General features: G+C 32.8%; 1 protein-coding gene across 4 annotated transcripts in view; it reads right to left on the bottom strand.

Annotated features, from left to right (window-relative positions):
* The window catches only part of LOC106457731 (mucin-17-like), a 43,586-nt gene that overhangs the window by 3,992 nt on the left and 17,756 nt on the right, over positions 1-21,838 (bottom strand). For 2 of the 4 annotated variants that reach the window (XM_022383743.1, XM_022383742.1), the window contains exons 2-7: positions 14,935-15,061; positions 13,911-14,125; positions 11,538-11,726; positions 8,286-8,429; positions 3,904-3,997; positions 179-1,557 (exon numbers count right to left, since the gene is read on the bottom strand). In XM_022383743.1, the coding sequence (XP_022239451.1) occupies positions 179-1,557; positions 3,904-3,997; positions 8,286-8,429; positions 11,538-11,726; positions 13,911-14,125; positions 14,935-15,058 (2,145 nt within the window). In that variant the 5' untranslated portion in view covers positions 15,059-15,061. Of the gene's footprint in view, positions 1-7; positions 1,558-3,903; positions 3,998-8,285; positions 8,430-11,537; positions 11,727-13,910; positions 14,126-14,934; positions 15,062-21,838 lie in introns of all 4 variants that reach the window. The other 2 variants (XM_022383744.1, XM_013917177.2) reach the window with 2 other exon arrangements.

The following is a 21,838-nucleotide window of genomic DNA, read 5'->3' as shown; positions in this document are numbered from 1 at the left end:
GTTCAATTTCAAGTTGTGATGTTGGTACTAGTTGTGTTTCGATATCCTGTGAAGTGAATAAAGGTTGTTCAGTTTCAGGTTGTGATGTTGGTACTGGTTGTGTTTCTACATCTTGAGGAGCAACTAACGGTTGTTCAGTTTCAAGTTTTGCAGTGAGTACTGGTTGTGTTTCAACATCCTGTGGAGTGAGTAAAGATTGTTCAGTTTCAGGTTTTGGGATGGGTACTGGTTGTGTTCCTACATCCTCTGGAATAAGTAGTTGTTGTTCAGTATCAGGTTGTGTGGTGGGTACTGTTTTAGTTGATACATCCTGTGGAGTGAGTACAGACTGTTCAGTTTCAGGTTGTGGGGTAGGTAATGGTTTTGTTGATTCATCTTTCTCCTGTGGAGTGTGTAAAGGCTGTTCAGTATCGAATAGTAGAGTTGGCGTAGGTTGTATAGATTCTAATATAAGTTCTGAAGTAACTGTTGGTTGTTCTTGTTTAGAAACAGGTACTGGCTTTTCTAGGTCACTTTCTGGAGTTGATGATGGCTTATTTTCTAAATCAACTGTAATGCCAGCCTTATTTTTATTTTCAGTTTGTACTAGCTGCTGCTCAAGTTCAGGGTGGTACTTTGATGATTCTTCAGTGCTAATGAAGATGTTTTGAAAAGAAGTATTTTGCCCAGTTGTACCTTCTTCTAGATCTTGTAAGTTCAACTGCTCTTCTTTGCAGTGAACAACAGTGACAGCTGATTCAATGGCTGATTGTACTATTTTACTTGCTACTTCTTGGACTTCTGTATGACTTGTTGACATAGAAGCAACAAATCCTTCAGGATGTTTAGCTAACTGCTGCTGTCCGAGCCCTTCCTCCTCTATGCTCACCAGAGAAACACCTCCATCTTGAGCTACCTTATTTATAGAATTGTCCACATTATCCAAACATGATTCAAACTGCCCAGATTTCATTATATCATCAATGGGTGGAGTAGGTAGTTCACTAAGCTCTGTTCTCTCAGGCATGACACCCATAGTGATGGGTCGAGACATTTCCTCAGGACCATTAGCACCAGCTTGGTTACTCAGAGAAAACTCAGATTGCTGTCTTTCACCATCAGAACCAATAAAAGGAGATTTCAGATTCCACTGGTTATATTCTGACTGATACTCGTTGTTGTTCTGAAACAACTGTGGGTCATGACTTGACATAGTAGCACCACATGAAACAGTTGTTCCGTTAAAAGTTCCCGACTCTCCTTGCAGCTGTGGGAACATCACAGGAGCAGGTATAGGCCTGTTAACTAGATCTACTGGGGCTCTGAGAAATACCACAATGGCAGTAATGTTGTCACTGGAACCTTTGTCTTTAGCTTGGTATACTAAGTGTGAAGATAGGTTTTCTACATTATTAGGGCTTTCTTTAACATAGCAGTAAACAGATGTAATTATATCTGAAGGAGTCATTCGATCCCACAGTCCATCACAACCAAGGATCACAAAGTCTTCTGTGCCATCCAAGTTAACTGTAATGACATCAGGTTCACAACTGACATAAGGCTTATGTTCTGGATCACCTACAGGAAAAACAACCTTTCAATGAGAGTTATGTGATTTCTGTTTAAATAGGAATAATATAAAAAACGTTCTGGTAAGCCAAACAGATTTTGTTGCAACAAGATTAATTAATTTTTCTTTATTAACTTAAAAACAAAGTTGTACCATAACACAAGTTTGCTACTGCTTTGTTTACCAGCTAGTTTAGTTTTAATTGTTGTAAGCTCTGCAATAAAATACATAATAATCCTCGAGAGTAAAGTTCACACATCTTGATAAGCTTCAAAAGAAACTTAAAGTTTTGTCTTATTTACCAAAACAGATTGTTTAGTCTCAACACCAAAAGGCCCTTAAAAAAACGAGCCACTTACAGTACTACTACAACTAATCAACTACTGTAATTTTGAGTCATGTTTCTACGGTGACAAAATCAGTAAGAATTATGATCATTAGTACAGAAATGTTTGTTAGAAGGAAAAAAAAAGGTAAATTGGAATTACTACATTAGTTTTTAAAAGGTTGAGAAGTAAGCAGCCCTTTAAAACTGTCTCATTCATTAAAAACCCACTGCACACTGGGAAGGCACAAGAAATTTGTTTGTTTGAAGTTAAGCACAAAGGGCAATCTGTGCTCTGCTCATCACGGGTATAGAAACCTGGTTTATAGTGGTATAAGTCTGCAGACATGCCACTGTGGGCAGCACTATACATATTCAGCTAGACCTTATGTAAGAAATAAATCAGAGGAGAAGGGTTCACAGCCAGTAAAACAATTCTATCCATCCACAGTAAATATGTCAAAGAAAGTAAGGACCAAAACAAATTTTGACTTCTCGATTTTTCTGTTTAAAAGTCTAAAAATAATATTTTTATTATTTTCACTTAAAAATAATTTCAGCTGTATTAGTTCTAGGGATGCACAAGTACCAGGCCGAGTGTTGAAGTTGGCATCTAAGCCTTAATCTTTTTGGCAACTAACATGGTACTGAAAAGTTACAGTCAATAACTGGTTTAGTTATAAAAAAAAAACGTGTTCCAAGCAACAAAAGCTGACCGCCTGCTAAAAGTCAGGGATTCAGAGAACAATAGGGGTTAATAACACAGACATGGCTTGAGAAGTGGACTCCTGGGGAAGGTGGGGGTTTTGAGAACAATAGGGGTTAAAGTTTGAGAAGTTGGGGCTAGGCATTGAAAACAAAACTTGGATGTTCTGTTGGTGATTATTCGGTTAAATGTAATAAACATCAATTTTGTTTCTAATTTTTTTGTATTTTGTTGTTGTTTTTGTTTTTTGGGGGTCGAGGGGAGAACCCGGGCGAAGCTTAGTGCCCGAGTACCTGAACCCAGTCTTCGCCCAAATTTTAATACCTGTGCATCCATAATTAGTACTAAATGAATGCTGAAAACAATGTTTCTACTTAATTCATCAATCCCTAGTTATCTGCTTGAACCGTGTGTTCTATCCAACATTATTTCTTTCTTGTTCAGACTTTGTACTTACCACAACAACAATTTTGTAAGCTAAAAAATAAATAGATGAAACCATAATAACAAAACTTTTAATGACTTGCTGATATTATACATTTCTGGCAATACCAGTGGAAATCTCAAACGACTTGCCAATAGCATTAATATTCTGGTAACATCAATGGTATTCTCAATTGACTTGCTAATAGTATTATGTTATGGTAAGTGAATAAAACAGTGGTAATCAAACATGACTAATCTTGGGTGAAAATGTCTAAACTCATGATTTTTAGCAAACTATTGCTACATAACTTATAGTTTTAAAATATGTTTTCCTAACTACTAATCACTAAATAGTTTTTGCAATACAGAAGCAACTAATATGGCTTAACCTGAGAAGGTAAAAGGTTAAGATATTTAATTGACAATACACCTAAACCAGCATTTAATTATACTTGAAAACAAAAAAAAGTAGATAGAAAATATTACATTTAGCAAATTAAAGATAAGAATTTCACATTCCAAACTAAATACGCTCAAGCTATAACTGATGAAAGTTTAACAAGAATTTTTTACAGCATATATTATTCTCCATAAAGGCAAACAATATAACCAATAAATAGTAAATCCTATCAGAAATGTTTATTCTTTTGGAAAGAAAACCTGAAACATTTTTCAAACTTTCACCTCTATGCTGACAAGTGTCTGAATGTCAACACTCAGGTTATCCAAGTTGTGTAAACCTTGCTAGATACAAGAGAATATAATAATGAACTGTGCAACATAAATGTCTAGGGAAAACAAAAGTTACTATTTGATCTATTGTCAAGAGATACATTTTTCACCAGCAAACTCCTTATTTGTATTACTAATCACACATAACTACAAAAAATAAAATACCTAATGCCCTGGACACAGCCAATGTTCCATTTACTCTCCATGTACCAATAAAGAGGACACATCCACCCTCTTTCTCTATCCTAAGTCTTTCATCCTGAAAAACATAATTAAAAAAAAACTATGATGAATATGTTTTTTCTATTTACCAAATTTTTTTCTTATTGTAAATATTGAAAAGTCTTTCAATACAACATTCTTATAATTTCTTATACCAGCTCACAAGCTTTAATAACTATACTTTATAAGACTGTAGCTCATCCACCCTTGCAACTGCTTCCTCCAATATTGACTATGCTCAGTCTGACCATGATTACACACAACTGCACAACATTGGCCTTAAAATGTAACAAGCTTCTGCAAAATCAACCATAGACCAAATATCTTCCCAAACTTTCCCCATTCTCCATTGTGTGTGGATATTGGCTACCAAGACCATATTCAAGCATACCATAGACACAAAAGTCCATTGGAGTTGCATTAGGGAACAGGAAAGTACATGGTCAATTGGGATTGCTGTAATTCTAGTACTTTTGGCTATCTTTCTTAAGACAATAACTATTGTCAAAGTATGGTTAGAAGCTTATGAATTTTTGGTGCCTTTATCAGTTTTGTATTCTTGTTAAAGATACTATAAGATATGTCTGGATTACTCATAACTGTTTTTTAGTTTTCTTCTGTAACCATTCTCAGCAGATGAGAACACTACTTCAAATTGTGTTCAGAGCCCTGGTGTCCTAAGCATCCTACTTGGAGAGTTTTTATGCTTCTGTGGAGAACACTGAAGGCTCCCTTTTATGAACTGTTGCATCTTTTGGCTCTACATCCTTTAACAATTTTTCTGTATGATTATTTTTATTTGAAAATGCTTCTTATATCCCTCCAGCCACAAGTCTATCCATGGTAGCGTAGTATTGTTGAATGGTTCCACAGCTCGTGCCTAAGGCAACGCATTTACGTATAACTAGTTGAAATAAAGTGCAATTAAACCTCTCTACTACTACTACTACTATAGAATAAATTTACTTTAAAAAATACTTTTATAAAATTTATTTTATCTTTGAGTTTCACATTAGGAATAATATAATAAAGTGAGACAAAAAGCAATACACTTGCAAAAAAATATGCTGTTCATTTAAAACAAAGTTTACCTTTCAAGAAAATGTTTTTAAAACTGTGAAAGTAAAACATGCTTTTTAGATCTCTAGCCACAGAGTTAACATCGATACATTTCAAAATCTGTGAACTTTGAGTATTTTACTGTTGCATTTAATGGGTAAAAAGTTTAACTTGTTTGGCCTTAAGGGTGCTGTTCCCAGAGTACTAGAAATATTTAACTGAAATAAACAAGCGAGAGCAGTTCAAGTTCATTATATTCTGTAATCTTTGATAATGGAATGTTATTATAGTTACTAAATCTAATAAAGATGTCTTGGTATTTTCTATTTTCACAGATTGTATTTACTCATCAAAATGTTTTCCTTTGAGACTTCGCATCTAATCACAGAGAATTACTTTAGCCCTAAGTGACAAATTTAATGTGTCAGAATAAACAACAAGTGTTATATAAAGTAAATTATCTAAAATTTGAAGTTATAAGATAGTAATATGTCAAAAACTGAATCCCTTCATCGCCCCCTGTTAGGTGAGCACAGTTTCAGACTAGTAGAAAATTGTTTTGCATGTGTAAATTGAAACATAACTTTATAAGACCTATCTGTGTAATATTCAGGTACAGATGACTGACATACAAGTTAAAGTGCCTATAAAATGCTAGTTCTGAAGTTATACAGATAACATTTCAAACAAACACAGCAAAGGAAAACAAATCTTTATTTATAAATAGTGATTCTATATTTTACCTACTGGCCAGCTTCTTATTCAATGCAAGACTACAACTGACTGTTGGCTCTGAGAGAAGAATTCTAAAAATATCTACACACAAAAGAGACCGAAGCAAGGACAAGAACAGAAACAAAAATAATGTATATCTGCACAAGGACAGAAACATGAATAATATGTGTCTGCACAGGACGAGGATAACAACAAGAATAATGTATGTCTGCATAAAACAGGGACAGAAACATGAACAACTATATGAACATTTGGAAAAATTACATGAATATATCTAAATAACGATATACAAGGGGAAAGTTCATGCTTTGTGTACAAACCATTTTTTGGTCGTGATATCTTGTATTTGAGTGCACAAAGTTTATAAAACTTAAAATGCAGTGCTGTGTATTTAAAATAATTAAAATAGTTAAGTGGCCTGCCTAGACTACTCACATATAAGGTTAGGTATGTAGAGTTCTGAACAAATCTAATGGCCATGCAGGGTGTCTCAATGACTACGAGGTTAAACCTATTTCACAACACCCGATACCCACCAAACACCTCTAGTACTTTAAGCTGAATAATGTGATCAAAAATGACAAACTGTTCAACTTGCCTAGTAAGAAGCACTAGATCTAGCAATGCTTTCAAAACCTGGGCATCATGGGCAAGTATTAAAATGATATCGCTCCCAGGTCCCTACATAACAGGGTTAGGGTAATGATGCTCTTTGTGTCTATAAACAAATGAAGAAATTCACACTTAAAACTTTAACACAAACACGGCTCTCTGAGGGATGACAGACCATTCCCCAAATACCTTTCCTGCATTCTTACACAAATGGTGACATCATCTGTACTTCCCTACTCCTAGTTTCATTTTTGCATGGTTAAATGAAGTTCAAAAAGCTTCGCACGCACAAACATGCATGCATGCACACTAATCCTTTAGTTATATAAAATTTAAGCTAGTTTTCAAAGATTTAAACATGATGATATGACCCATATGTTCACGGAATTGGTGAACCAGACCCCAGATTGGTGAAACTAACTATACATGACAGAAAAATGAAGAATGAAAACTTTTTGATCTCTCTTCTTTAAAATTAAAAAGTTAAACTAAGATAATATAAAAATTTGAATTATAAACTACATTTCCATACCCTTTATTTTATTGGCATACATTGATAATAAAGCAGTTTAATTAAATTTTGAATGTAACACTTTAGAAAGTCACAAAACGCGCAAAAGTGATACAGCTGTATGCGAATATGTCTGTAAAAGAGTTTATTGTGCCACATTGTGACACCTTCAGAACACATCTCTACAAAGATAAATCACAACAAGCCCATTACAGCACCCATCTGTAAAAGAAGCAGAACACAGCTAGCCATTCACATCATGACATTTTCCAAATATATCTCTACAAAGGTATATCATAATATGACACTTGTGGGCCCATCAACAGAAGAGTGAACCACTCTGATCAATCCACCAAGATTTGTTTCATACATCAAAATTCCATCTGGAAGTTGAGCTACTGTATATCTCTAACAAAATCAAATTAACAAAGTACCTTCAAACATTAAATCTTAATAAGGAATCTACAGTGGTACACTTTTTGTTTGCAGACTTTACGAGATCTCATGCTGAGCTGGACGAGAAATTGAGTTAGGCATAGAACTGCAATTTCATAAATTATGTATTTTGGGAATGTTTAATAGTAAACAAATTTTTATCTTACAAAAAACATTACATATTTTGATACAAAGTGTTTTGCTGTATGTGTTGTTACACTCGCAAGTCATGAATCCAGTGGTTACGAGTAATCAATCAAATCAATAATGAACTAAGTTTTGAACAAAATTTTACTTTCTTGTTGACTAATAAACTAAAGATATGACACATTATATGGTGAATTTTTTTAAGGTTCAAAAATCAAAATTGTTTTGCATTTAATTTTTAAGTCAAATGATTAATGATTCAAATAATCTTGTGTCACAAAAGCAAAGACTGCAGACAACTGTCTATGCTGAAAATGTGGTATCAATAATCTTTAACCAAAATCATAGACAAAATTCACGAGGGAAAAAAACTAATTGGAAATTCAAACATCAGAATAAAAAAAATTTGTCTCAATTAAAAAATAAAACAAAAAACTAAAAAATGCATACAACTAAAACTAAAAAGCATGCACTGTCTTGATTTGTCAAGGCAACATCGTTTTCTAACATTTACATTCAAGGTTTATCCCCATAACATTGAGTTACTGTAATATTCAGGACAAATATAGTTAAAACTACAGAGGCAATGAAAATATCAAAATTAAATAACAGGTTGAACAAATGTCAAGTTTTTGATATTTGTATTTAAAGAAGGAAGATGTTTCAAGCTGGCACTCTTTGTCAGATCGTACAGTATGATCTGACGAAGAGCACTAGCTCAAAATGCCATCCTTCTTTATATATAAAAACTTGGTGACTGTTCAACCACTATTTGATTTTATTGTAATATTCAGGAGCAAAGGCAAATCACCAAATACATCCTCACCTCTCGGTCTGGCTTGTGCAGAGACATGACACCCAAGGGTACTCCTTCACGAACAACAACAGCCTGAGAGTCTCCAAGCCACGCAAGGTAGAGAGTATCTTCTCGTATAAGGCAACAAACTGCTGTACACCCACTTTTTATACCCTATTCAGATAATAAAAATATATGTTTTGGATGTTGCCGAAAACTTTTATCAATCTACATAAATAATATGCTTACATTTGACTGTCCAGAACTTTTCTCGCAAATTTCTTGATCAAATGCTACAAATCTCCTACTGTTAGAAAGACCTTTGTCCAAGGAGTCCTGATTGCTTACCGACTTTTTTTATTCAGAATCACCTTACCTGTTTCAAGTATGGTACATGATGGCACAATGTTGTTATCATCACAAGTGGCTTCGACTTAAACTTCAGGTTTTTTTGTTTTTTTATTTGCAAAATATTTCACACAAACAACACATAACCTGTATGTAATTTCCTAAAAAAAAACAAAAAACAAACTAATACTACATATAATTTCTATGGGCTTTCTTAAATAATTTAGGTCTAAAATATGCATGCACAGTATATTCAAGACCGTATGCTTATCACTTTGTGAACATGCATTCAAACATTTCTGCATATTCAGCTAAGTTTGCCTTCATTCAACTTCAAATTTTGTTTACTTTGCAATAAGTTAACTTTGGTTTATTTCATAGACTGCTATAAACACCTTTTAGCTATTTTTTCTTTACCACAGGCTTTATTATTCATTTTTGTTAGTTTCTTTGTTTCAACTCATAAAACTGTGTCATACACTGAATGCTCAATTGTTTCATACTCTGTACACTATTATATACCATTACTATACTTTATTGTTTACTTTACATGTTGTTTTATTAAATAGTCACATCTGTGCAACTTTGTTTGTCTGACCACATAAACTTTTTTCAAATAAGACCAGGATTTATTGATCTAACACATAATGCCCGCAAGAAAACGTGACTTAAATAGCATACGTGAAAATGATAGAATAAGGAAAATTCAAGCAAAGGGCATGAAAAATTCTGCAAATGTTTTGTAGATCACAGCTACTATAAGTTAATAATATTAACTCTCTAAGTAATGAGTGGCCAATTAACTAAAATTAGTACAATTTAAATAGAATTACAAATATTTTTGGTAAATAAACTTATTTTTATTAAACAGTTTACTTTGAAAAAGACAATATGACTACAAAAGTTGAATAACTTGTGTCATCCTAAATAAAAATTGAGTATTTATTTTTAGCTGGTGTTCTAACTATTTAGGGACACTGATTTAACCACTGTTTTTAATTCTCTACCTTTTTCTTGACTTCTGCATTTTTCTTCAGCAAGGCATGATATCTATTTTAATCTATATCAACTTCAAATTTTCCAGTATCAGGTGGGTCTTCACATGATTTAAATACTAACTCAAAGGAAAACATTGGGAGGGTAACATTAAAAGTTCTAAACACTTGCAGTCACACCTAAAATGGTATTGCAAGGCTTCACATACATTTCTTTGCAAATGCAAATGTTAGAAGCATAAAACAAACATCAGTAATTGAAATGAAAATTTACAAACACTTTCATTAAGTTCAAGAGCTTTTTTCCAGCATAGAAACAAAATTGAAGGTTAATAAAAAAAATATAAAAAAGGGGGAAGAAAGGAAAAGACAACCTTTTCCAGTTGAAACTTTTATTACCTCAATAGTTCACCATGCGAATTCTTCAGGAGGTTAACATCCTACTATTCACAATAGTTGTTTTGACTTGACTACTCAGATTAGTGGGATGTTAACTTCTTTAAGAAGCCACAAACTAAAACTCTGAAGCAATAACATATTTCATCAAAAGAAATCTCTCTCTTTTCTACTAAGCATATTTACCCTTCAGTTTATAATAATTTATAAAGTTGCTGTTTTGAGTAGTGCCATAGGATAGCTAGCACTCACCCAAGTTAAGTATTGAGTAAGTAAGATTTCAAGCTCTAAATAACGAAATTCATAACAAACTGATTTTTTCCTTTACAGTTTCATTTAGTACCTTGATATTCTTAATAAAAAAACAGAAACAGTAAAAGAGTCATCATCATATTTTTGGGACAATGATAAGAACATTTTTCTAGCTTTACTTCTAAATAACCTAGAAAAAAGAAGTTTTACGTAGTAAAGTAAAAGAAAAATACTTTACTTAAACATACTATTGTGACAAAATCCAAATAAAATATAAAACATTTGCTAATTTTCTTAATTTTGTAAAAAATAATAAAAAAACGTTAAAGGTTGAACATTTAACATTACAGCAAAATAATTTTGATATGGTGTAATATCTATTTTCAAGAGTGTATTTTTAAAAATAGGAATGATGTAAAATATTATATAGAACCATTTTGTGTCCAACTTATTGAACAGCTGTCTTATCTTCTGATGAATTAAAATATATTACTTTAGGCTTACTAACATTTAAAATTTATAAAGATATTAAAATATATCTAAAATTAGTAAGTGAGGTGAGATTGACTTTAGTTATCCACAAATATGACTTTCCATAAACATTCTTTGTTAAACACATAAAAGAACCTAATATAATCAGTGCTATGTCTGTATTAAAATATTACCATTCAATAGAATAGTAAGCAAATTTGAAATATGTTCCATTACTTTGTAAAAAAACAAACAAAAAACTGACCTGAAAGACCCATGCTTGAATACAACCATTAAAATAAGGTTTAAGGTTACTTAAAATTTTGAATTGACTTCACATTCTACCATCGACATTTGATAACTGCTTGTCACTCCGGCAGTTCACAAGCTTACCTTTCCATATGTCCATTGAAAATATGCAATTTTTTGTCACTCTCTGAACAATTTATAGTAGTTGAACCTACCATTTCTAAGTATGAAAATCTCTTTCTTGAAAAAATCAAAGTGTTACAATTTTATGGTAAAATGTAAAAACGAAACTGTACACGCTATAAAGGTCTAGACATATTAACTTAAGCCGGTTATATGGAACCTTCTTCAATCCTGAGATTATGAAATCCCCATTAGCCAAGCTGTGTTAGGAACCATTTAGGTAAAAGAAAATTATCCTGGTTTATTTAGCTAGTTCAGAACCAAAAATAGATTTTTAAAGCAAGATTAATAATGATCTGTAGACCTCAACTCCACACTATTCAGATGAGGATACTACCCAAAGTTCCATGTATGATCCATACTGACATTTGTTCAAGTGCATCCTCACCTCTCTGAATGATCTGTCAAGGAGATGTCTGTCCGTTAGCTTAAATGCCTCCTTCATAGCATTTGGTGTATCAGTCAAGAATGCAGGATGCTGGACTATGTTCCAATGAAGGTGAGCAGCAGCATAGCTGGCAGCTTCTGTTCCTGCATGACCATCAAATATGGCATAGTAGCTGTGTTGGGTAACATTCTGTACCAAGAAATTTAAAAAGAAAATTTCCCCCTCAAAAAATTTGTAACATGCGGTAATTCCTCTTCAAAATAAATTCCAGATGAGAATCATGAAAGCATCTACTACAAATAATATACTATTTGTTAAAAATATATATATCATAACTTCATTAACCTTCAAAGTAACAACTTGTTTTTATACTTCTCACTACTAGTAAGTTACACATACTGTATGATACCGAGTAATTTTATGTTTTTTTCTCCATTAAAAGATTCAGTTTAATGAATGGACCTAACAAACTGAATGAAATCATTAATTTTCTATCTAAAATATTGATGTAGTTTTTAAATAACTAACACAAGGTAATTTCAAACATGTAAATTTTTTTTTCTCTCTTATCACACTTTTAACATCAGCTCACCGGTGCTGGATTTCTTGTTTAGTTCAGGTGCTAAGTTCTTTATGGCTAATGTTTCTTTTAATCTTAGTCACTGCTCATTTTCAGCCTTTCCAAAAATTTGGAATTGTTTATGTTCTACATTTACGTTCATGCATTGGTGTTTTTGTTTCCATTTTTTCAATGATTCACATGCTTTTAGGGATCCCGTAACCAAAAAAAGTCATTGATCCACAAGCAATTTGGAAGCATAAAGATCTTCGAAAAAACATTTATTTAAAAAGATAATGGGATCTGTATGTGCTTCAACTAATAATTCTACAGTTAAGGGTAGCTGTAATATTTACAACTTCTAAATCCACATATTATGCACACCGCACACTGGTGGTTTCAAGATAATTAAGCATGTTTTATTTCCTTTATACTCTTGTTCAATAACACATTTCAGTTTCTAAGTAACATCAGTGAATAAAATAAATGCAAATCGAAATGGTGTATTTAAGTGTTTTACACTCACAAAAAAAGAAACCTATCATTCTATAGGTATTTGAAGAACTTGTAGCATTCTGCCACAATTTAATTCTTCGTATTGTTAGCCAACACTGGGCAGCTGGTACATAATTGAATAGAACTTTAAAAAACTCTATTCAAATAAATGCAGTATCATTACTTAGTATTCCAAATCTTAATTATCAAATTAAAATTTTACATTTTGAACTATTATAAACAAGTATCCTTTATGTGTAATATGATGAGCAAAAAAACTTGTCTTTAAATTTGTAAAACTGTGTATCTCTCTAGTGATTTGTTGAATGAAGTCCACGTTTTGTGCAAGATTAAAATCATTATACATCAAATCTTGACAGTTCTCTCAACATACAATTACTTGTGATAGGCAACAACTGTAATATTTATTTAAAATACCAGGCTATGGTGAATGTTAATTTCTGTTGTAAAATATTCAAAAACATTTTCAACACATCCACTGCCATGTGCCCCACTGGTGGGTCACAACCGACTTTTAGTTATGGCCCGCCTGACACACCAGTAGGTCAGAGACAATTATGTTTCAAAGCCAAATTTCTCTTGTGGCATATGAGTTTGGGACACTGTGACTGCTTCTTGACACCTCTTAAATGTTTAATTTTATTTATACTTAATTTATTATTTGGCAGAAAATGTGTTAGTTTCAGATGAATATAAATATATCTTATTGTTGTTTAATGGCTTCTTATGGTTATATTATTGGTAGATTAATTTGTTCTACTTGTTATTGATTTTTACACATAATTTTCTAAATCATACTAAAAAATGAAGTCTACGATGTAATACCAGTAGTTTTCTTTGATCTCCTGTCTACATCAAATGAGATGTTAACCTACTAGAATGACAGAATTAGTGTGGATCCGATGAGATCTCCCCTTCAACTGCAGTTTTACACACAATATCAAAAGGATGGCATAAAAATGAAAAAATCATTAGTAAAATAACTGCTAATTATTCTTAAAAATCCAGTATGAGTGACATACAAATTCATGTCCACTTTATGATTTACGGAATACGTGCTCCCACACACACACGAGAAAATGAGAAATAACAAAATATGTTTTTTAATTCAAATCTAAGAAAAACAGAAGTCAAACAAAAACTAAGACATGGTGAGTTTTATCAATTAAAATATTTAGCAAACTTATATTTAGTATATGCAATCTACTATTCTTATATTCAAAGTTAAGAGCAGATAATTTAGAAAAACCTTATACTATTTAAAAAACATAAGGAACATCAGCATAAAGATTTCATACCTGGAGTTGACAAGCCACATTCAAATCATGTAAGACTACATGACGGTCTTCCATTTTTCTACGGGTGTTTTTTATAGCACAGACAGACACCTCGTGAACTGGGGGACGTGGCCAAATAGAAGTGCTAATCATATCTTGATACTGATACTTCCAGTATTGGGCCAGTTCATGCACAAAATTAATGACTTGTGAATGAAGCTGAATTGCATCAATTACTTTAAAAAACAAAAACACAGATATCTCAGTATAACTCGCAAAACAATAAACATGACCAATAAAAAAAGCAATATAGAGTCAGCTTTTCTCTTTAAAGAGTATCTAGAAACTCGAACATTTCTTTATTCAGGATTTTAAGTTTGAAAGTCTTCAGTGAATTCATTTACTAAAAATGTATAAATTGGAACTAAAACAGATCATATTCAAACTTAAACTTGATAATAATAATAAAAAAAGATAACTTTAAAGCCAAGGGTGCAGGTCAACTGAAATGATTAAACAATTAAGAACTTATACAATGACCCCCCCCCCCCCCATTCTCAAATACTTGATGTTTACTTATGTAATAGACACTGACCTCTTAAAATGCTTAAAGTTGTAAGGGATCATTTAAAAACAACACATAATACCTCAAATGCACAATACCTTTCTCTGCCTTACACCAATGGCTTCAATTAAAAGAAATTTAAACCTGAATTTCAAACACACTGTTTGCTTATCCTTAGTTTAGCTTGAATAAACCAATATTCTAGATTTTTAACCTATTTCTATGAATCCATAACTTATTTTTTTGCTGTAATTATTTTGAATTTAGAGGTGAGCAGTTTATGTTGTCTTATCATTTTATGTACATAAATTACCACATTTCCGTAAGTTAAGCCTCAAGTTTGAAACACTATAAAAACCATATTTTCTTATAATCAAGTTCATTTTTTGTGTTTTCTTATATAAAGTTGTATTACTTTTCTCTTATGTAAATCTAAAGTCAATAAGTCTGTTTAAAGTAGATTCTACTGTGTTTACTTACATTCATTGCCACATTCCACTGGCTCTGTACGCTCCTCATCTGTCTCTAATTTCCAAGTTTTGCCTCGTGACCTACTTCTTCTGCTACTGCTTTTGACAAGACGACAGCTAAAGAGTAGGGGCATTTTCTACACAGTTAAAAAAAAAGTGATTTTTATTGGATGATTATATACACTATAAACTACAAAACACGTGCATCTACCTTCTCATATTTTGTTTTTAAGCTCTCTCACATCATTGTTTTGCTGTATAATTAATAACTTCATAAATTACTTCTATGTCACTTTAGATTTAAGTATTCTCTCTCTGATAAATTCACAAAAACAACATCCCATGTCTCATAATAATTGTAAGCTGTTTAAATGCCCTAACTTCTAAAATAGATGTTACATAGATATATTGAGATAACATTTTTATGCAGTAGTAAATCAGTTGTAAACTGTGGCTACCTTCTAATTCAGATTCATTTCTCAAATATGTAGGTCAATTCACAAAAATTCTTTGACTCATGCCCTATAACTTACTCAACACTTACTTCAACTCAAACAATTAAGTAAAATAAAATAAAAGCTAAGTAAATGTATATCATTCCATCAAATTCAAACATGAAAGCTGTCTTTAAATTTTTCTAACTATTTTTACTCAGACTTCCCACGAAACATTGTAACCTTTTACATTCCTATGCTTATAGTCAATGAAGTTTGCAAAGTTTCTATATTAAGCCAACAGGGGAGCTGAACTCACTTTCCTAAGGCAGCAGGTTATTATGGAACTGGTTACTTGAACGCTTACTCAAAAGAAAATATACACTTAGCAGTAAAGCTTGAATCACATTCAAGTCTCCATACCTTTGTGTCTAATCACCTATTAAAAATGGGAAAATACTCAACATAGAATGTTTACTAACTTTATTAACATTTCAGTATACCATTTATAATATACAGGCTTCAAGTGACAATAAGTGGATAAAATTAGTTTCTTTATCATGGTGGTGCGGGAGAGCTCCTTCTCATCTAAAATATCAGAATTTAGTGTCATTTATGATTTTAAAATTCTCCCTACACTGTGACACCAACTGGCATGAATGTGTTTTTTGTTGTTGTTTTTTTACAGGTATGGTAGTATGGGGGGTGGGTTTAATGGTAGTAGTCTTAAACAACTTAATACTGCTGCAAAATTGTATAAAGAAAGCCTGAGGTAATTTCACATTTTTTGATAATTGAAAAGAAGAAACATTTCTTAAAGACAGAAAAAGAAAAAAAAAACATTTTTTTTTCATACTTAATAACAATTGACCCTCTTTCTGTTCTCAAGCTAACTTTTTGCCCCCTCCCCCAAAATAAAATCCTATAATGTTACTGGTGGGCAGCACTCTTATTGTTGTTAATATTTTAAAATTGAATAATCTATTGGTTGTTTTACTTAGGTGGCAACTAGTCTTACCTCCAAATATAGTTCATAACTCGAGTATGCTAATTACAGTCAACATGATCAAAATATCTGGATCAGATATAATATGAAACTATTAATATAAATGTCCTCATATTTTTAAACATACTAATCATATATCACATTCTGTTCTCATTCCATCCTTTAACCTAGAAGCCCAAGTTCAATAATAACCCTAACTTAAAATGTGGGCTGTTTTTTATGTCTTGCTATACAATAGATAAAAATCAATTAAAAAATAATATATAAATACATGTAAGCTAATGAATATTACTCTGATATTTAATTTTTTTTTAAATCTAAATACCTTATTTAAATTGTTATGTGCTGAAAAGGAACATTACAAATAACAGAGAGTTTGATAATGCCATCCTGGAAGGCACAGACCTTTAGGTGTGTGGTATTTTGTGTTCAGTTTTGAATGCTAGTTAATGTACGTAATGAAAGATGGCGCCACAAGTACAAATTCTGCATGCCTTTTATATCCAAATAAACGACTGAAAAACGAGAATCTCAAAACTGATAGTTAAAACAATCAACTTTAACGTTTCACTTTCACAAAGATATCATATCAAAAGCTCTTAAATAACTACTTAGAAGCAGATAATTGCTACAGCTTATGAAAAGAGGGCCACAAATAACTACCCACATTTTAAACAAAGTAGTTCTAACTTATTACTACCTTTAAAAGAATATGTATTCACAAAAGTTTAGCTTTCCATACAGTATCACTTGGTACAAATAAAATAATTAAAAAAACTGTATTATTTGCTTTATCAGTGAGTGTTAGAAAGAGGTTTACAAGTTTTAGAAACAATTATTTCTGTAATAGCAACTCGTATTTCCAACTGATTTCCGTGAACGCAGATTCAATAAATTTCGTGAAATCTTGTTACTTGGAACTTGAGATTTCAACTTGGGCAACTTTTAAACATTTTTTCAGATATACTGAAAATACAAGACAAAGCACATTGAATCAGTTTGAATTTCAGTTTTCTGATGTATTGATTTACGGCATTATACACTTCCAATCAGTGGTATTATAGAATTGGCGTTTACAAGTTCCTTTTCTGTTTGTTGTTGTTGTTGTCTATTAATTCACTCGCTCTTAATAAGGAGTTATCATTAATTAATACACATGTTTCAGTGCTAATAATATATTTTGTTAACAGAATATAAACACTTACAGTACGCCCCATCTCACGAAATAGATTAACGAGCGAACGTGACTGAAAATTTGTAAATATGCCTGATAACAAGTTTCATTCCTTTCAAATACAAAAATATAAACTCAGTTTTAAGCAGAAAAACTTACGCAGCAACATGAATTGATACATTCAAAAAATTATACAAATCTATAATTCATATAAGCTTACCAACACTTTCAAATATATCTATTTTTTGTAATACTTCAAAATACCAAATGAAAAATATAAATGTAGAAAACACCTAAGCAATCCATCACTAGTGATTATTCACAAGTTGAAGGTCCGCGAAAGCCACTAGCTCTCCCAGTGTGAAAACACGTGATTTGTTAGGACTTTCTGAAAAGCATTGTTTATAGCAATTATTCAACAAGCGATAGAGTTTATCTCCGAGAAGAGACTGTTACTCTTGAAATCTTATCAGAAACATGCATAAGCTTCAGCTGCAAATGTACGAGCTGGACTGTAGTGGATTAGATTCGAGCATGCTGTGTACTACCAATCCCATGTTAATTTTTGTCCCTTCTCCGCTGTACAACCTCTTGCTGTATTTGATGACGCCCTCTATCTTTTAAAAGATTAAATATATTTATGTACATTGAATTGCCACAAATTCAAGGATAAAAATAGCACACAGCTACATTATCTCAGCAACAACTTACAGGTTACAGGACCTGGTTGTAGAAAAAGTGTGGTGATTTGTAGAGGATGAGTAAAAATAAAAAATGCGACAAGATACATTGCCGAGGTTAAAATACTTTATTAACGTTATTAGAAACTTCTGTGAACCCTATCTGTCTTAGAAGTTTATGAATAACGTTTCGAGCTGCTAATGCATGACACATCGTCCACAAACTCTAATGCAGATGCACTCCACAAAAGTCTCCAATCGAGTATTCTTTTCTACCTAAACTTTCTTTAAAACAAGAAGTTTACTAGCGCTTTCACTTTCACTTTGACAGATAAACAACTTTCCCAGTGTCAAGGTTCGTTTTAAACACACAATAAAAAAATCAAAAGACACAATTTAAATACTACTCATTCTTTATCTGACACATGAAACTGGTAAACTTTGGGGAGTGTGAAAGGGGAATGAATGTCCTTTTTTCTGACATTTGAAACTGGTGAACTTTGGGAAGTGTGAGGGGAAATTCCCTTTATTCATGGCAATACAAAATTTCAAACACCTGGGTAACATCACACTTTTAAATGCTAAAACAAAAGTTGTATAGGTGTCACGCATGGCAGCGGGGGGAGGACATGTTTATGTTCATGGTGATGTACGAGTTTTCCATAGAACAAGAGATTAAAGAATAATAAATAAAAAATAAATAAACTTTATTTCAAAACGAAGATTAAACCAATCACGCATGGCCAGCAGACTGAAGAAAACAAGGTACGAAGACAAAATTTCTGGAGCGAATCAAATTAAATGTGCCTGAAAAACGCCAAACCTGTGGGCCCAATTTACTTTCTCTCCGCAGCTAATCTATTACAAACGTCTTCTACAGACAATGTAGAGTTCAACATCCTATGACAGAAGTAGAAATCTTCCATGATCGGAACCAGCTACACAAAGTGACATCTCGCGGCTGGATTTAGTATATGACGTCAATCCGATTTAAGGTGTTCATAAAAAGAACAATGGAATTTTTTTTTAAATGTTGTGTGCAAGTCTGTATGTATACAAACACACTATGAAAGGAATGTGATTCGTAATATTCGTATAACAAGCTTTTTTTATATTCGTTATTTATTTATTTTTTACATATACCCTATCGGGCCATCTGGCACACCAGTAAGGCCTAAAATAGTGGTTAAGATATTTTTCGTAAAGAAATTGGTTTCATTACGGCGTGGCTTTTGTTAATTAATTAGGTTAATTCCACCATTGTCCTAAGAGGCCTTTGAATCCTGACCCCATCTTGGGGCAGAGATTATACTGATTGAACATAATATAGAAGGTGCTCTTTCAATGAACCTACCGCCACTCCCGTATTTCTGTTGTTGTTTTTTTTTAAAAAAAAGCTCTGTTGCATAGAAATCGTTTAAACAAAATCAGCTATTAGGTAGCATATGATCGAGATTTTGACATTTGAACACACACCTACGAACATAATAATTCTGCCAAAATTTCAGTTGGCACTTAAAAAAACGATAAAATTTGAAGTGTGATTGATGCCCTTTTATTCTCTTTACAAATGTATGTATGTTTGCTTCCGAAAACATTGCACACAAACCCATTTATCTACCATTCTAATAACTACGTGTGTGTGTGTGTATTTCAAATATTTTACTGTCACAAAGCAGACAAGATTTGAATGTTTTTTCTGCACATCTCTGATCTGATATCTGTTGTCAACTATGAATCTCGACCCTTTTGTCAGGGTTACGAAAACTGCATTTTGTCCATACAATATCATAGTTGCCCAGAGAAGAAGAAAAAAGTTTAAACTAAATCTGTCACATTAGTATTACCAGAACCACACTGTATTAAAAGGCAGGTCACATTAGTATTACCAGAACCACACTGTATTAAAAGGCAGGTCACATTAGTATTACCAGAACCACACTGTATTAAAAGGCAGGTCACATTAGTATTACCAGAACCACACTGTATTAAAAGGCAGGTCACATTAGTATTACCAGAACTACACTGCTTTAAATGTAGTTGAACGATTGAGAAGAGCATCACATCCTTCATTTGAAGCTTGGTGGCAACTGTTTTACTCGTGCCCTTGCAGTTTCACGCGTTTCGTTTTATTGGGTGGGGAAGAGGGGTCATTACGAGTTGCGTAGGTACGCGAGTACTGTAAATTATTGGACGTTTTAAAAAATCCTTACTTGTTCAGTCGCTTGGCCGCGTCAGTCGTATGTATCGTGAAATGTCCAATCCAATAGACCGGCAGTATGCATGTGTGGTGGAGGAAAAAATTTAAAAGTCGGTACATAATGTGATATTCTACCAAACACGTGCAGTCCCAGTTTAAGAGAAGCGCAGAAACAGATCCTATATATATATTAATAGCTAAGGCACGAGTTGTCACGTGTCTTTCGACATCTGTGACGATAACTCAAAACATCTATTGGATTACCAAGCCATTCTGATCTATATTACACCCTAGAGGAAGGATGCAGAGCACAGGCGATTTCCTGGTTACTGTATTGTATTCCAGGATTAAATACACGTCTCATTAAGTTCTCCCCGTCACACCAAACATGCTCGCCCTTTCAGCCGTGGGGGCGTTATAATGTGACGGTCAATCCCACTATTCGTTGGTAAAAGAGTAGCCCAAGAGTTGGCGGTGGGTGGTGATGACTAGCTGCCTTCCCTCTAGTCTAACATTGCTAAATTAGGGACGGCTAGCGTAGATAGCCCTCGTGTAGCTTTGCGCGAAATTCAAAAAACAAACAAACAAACAAAAACAAACATTAAGTTCTCACTAAGGGCTGTATGTAGATTTTCAACGAACTTCGCATCAAGCAGTCCTTAAGTTTAAACACTACACTGTAGTTACATCAATAAAACCTAACGCTTTGTATAATTTACAACTATTCTATAAAAAAAAAATGAACGTTTTTAGGAAGATCAGTTGAACAAAATCTTTACACCGAACACAGGAGAAACTGAGAAATCTTCACACAATACTATTTTTCTTGTATGTTATTTGGATGGTAAGGTACTAAGCATCTATTTATAACATGACTATTTCCTACAGTTGTTAGTTTCTAAAATATTTCAACCCTTTGGGTCGTTTTTTTCAGTGTTTGTGATATTAATCTTCATGCTCTGCATATAATCTAAAAAAATATAAAACTTGGTGTTTTCCAATGTTTGTCCTACATTCAAACAAAAAAGTCGTCAGGGGCTTCAATATTCTAACGTCTAAGAAAGACAGAGAGTTATTATAATTTTAAATATGTGTACTTTGGTCATTTTTAAACAACGTTACGTCGAACTAACTGAAAAGCCTCTTTCACTCTTTTTTTTTCTTTTCTTTTTACCAACTTCAATACGCGCGTGTAGGAGTGTTGAGAACCGGATATTGAGGGAAGTGAAGAGTGCCAAGTTTTCGTTTATTTACACAAGAGCTAAGAATACGCCCAACAGTTTCAGGGTAAAGTTTCTATCCAAAGTCTGGAAATACAAAGTTCTATTTAAATAAGTTGAACGTGTTTTGATTTCCCAATTAAACACACTCGTATAGAAAAGTTTGTAAGTGTGATCCGGACACAAGAACGTATGAATTT

The sequence above is a fragment of the Limulus polyphemus genome, unplaced genomic scaffold (assembly GCF_000517525.1).
Source record: "Limulus polyphemus unplaced genomic scaffold, Limulus_polyphemus-2.1.2 Scaffold366, whole genome shotgun sequence".
In the NCBI taxonomy this organism is placed as follows: Eukaryota; Metazoa; Arthropoda; class Merostomata; order Xiphosura; family Limulidae; genus Limulus; species Limulus polyphemus.
This window is presented reverse-complemented; position numbering and strand designations above follow the sequence as displayed.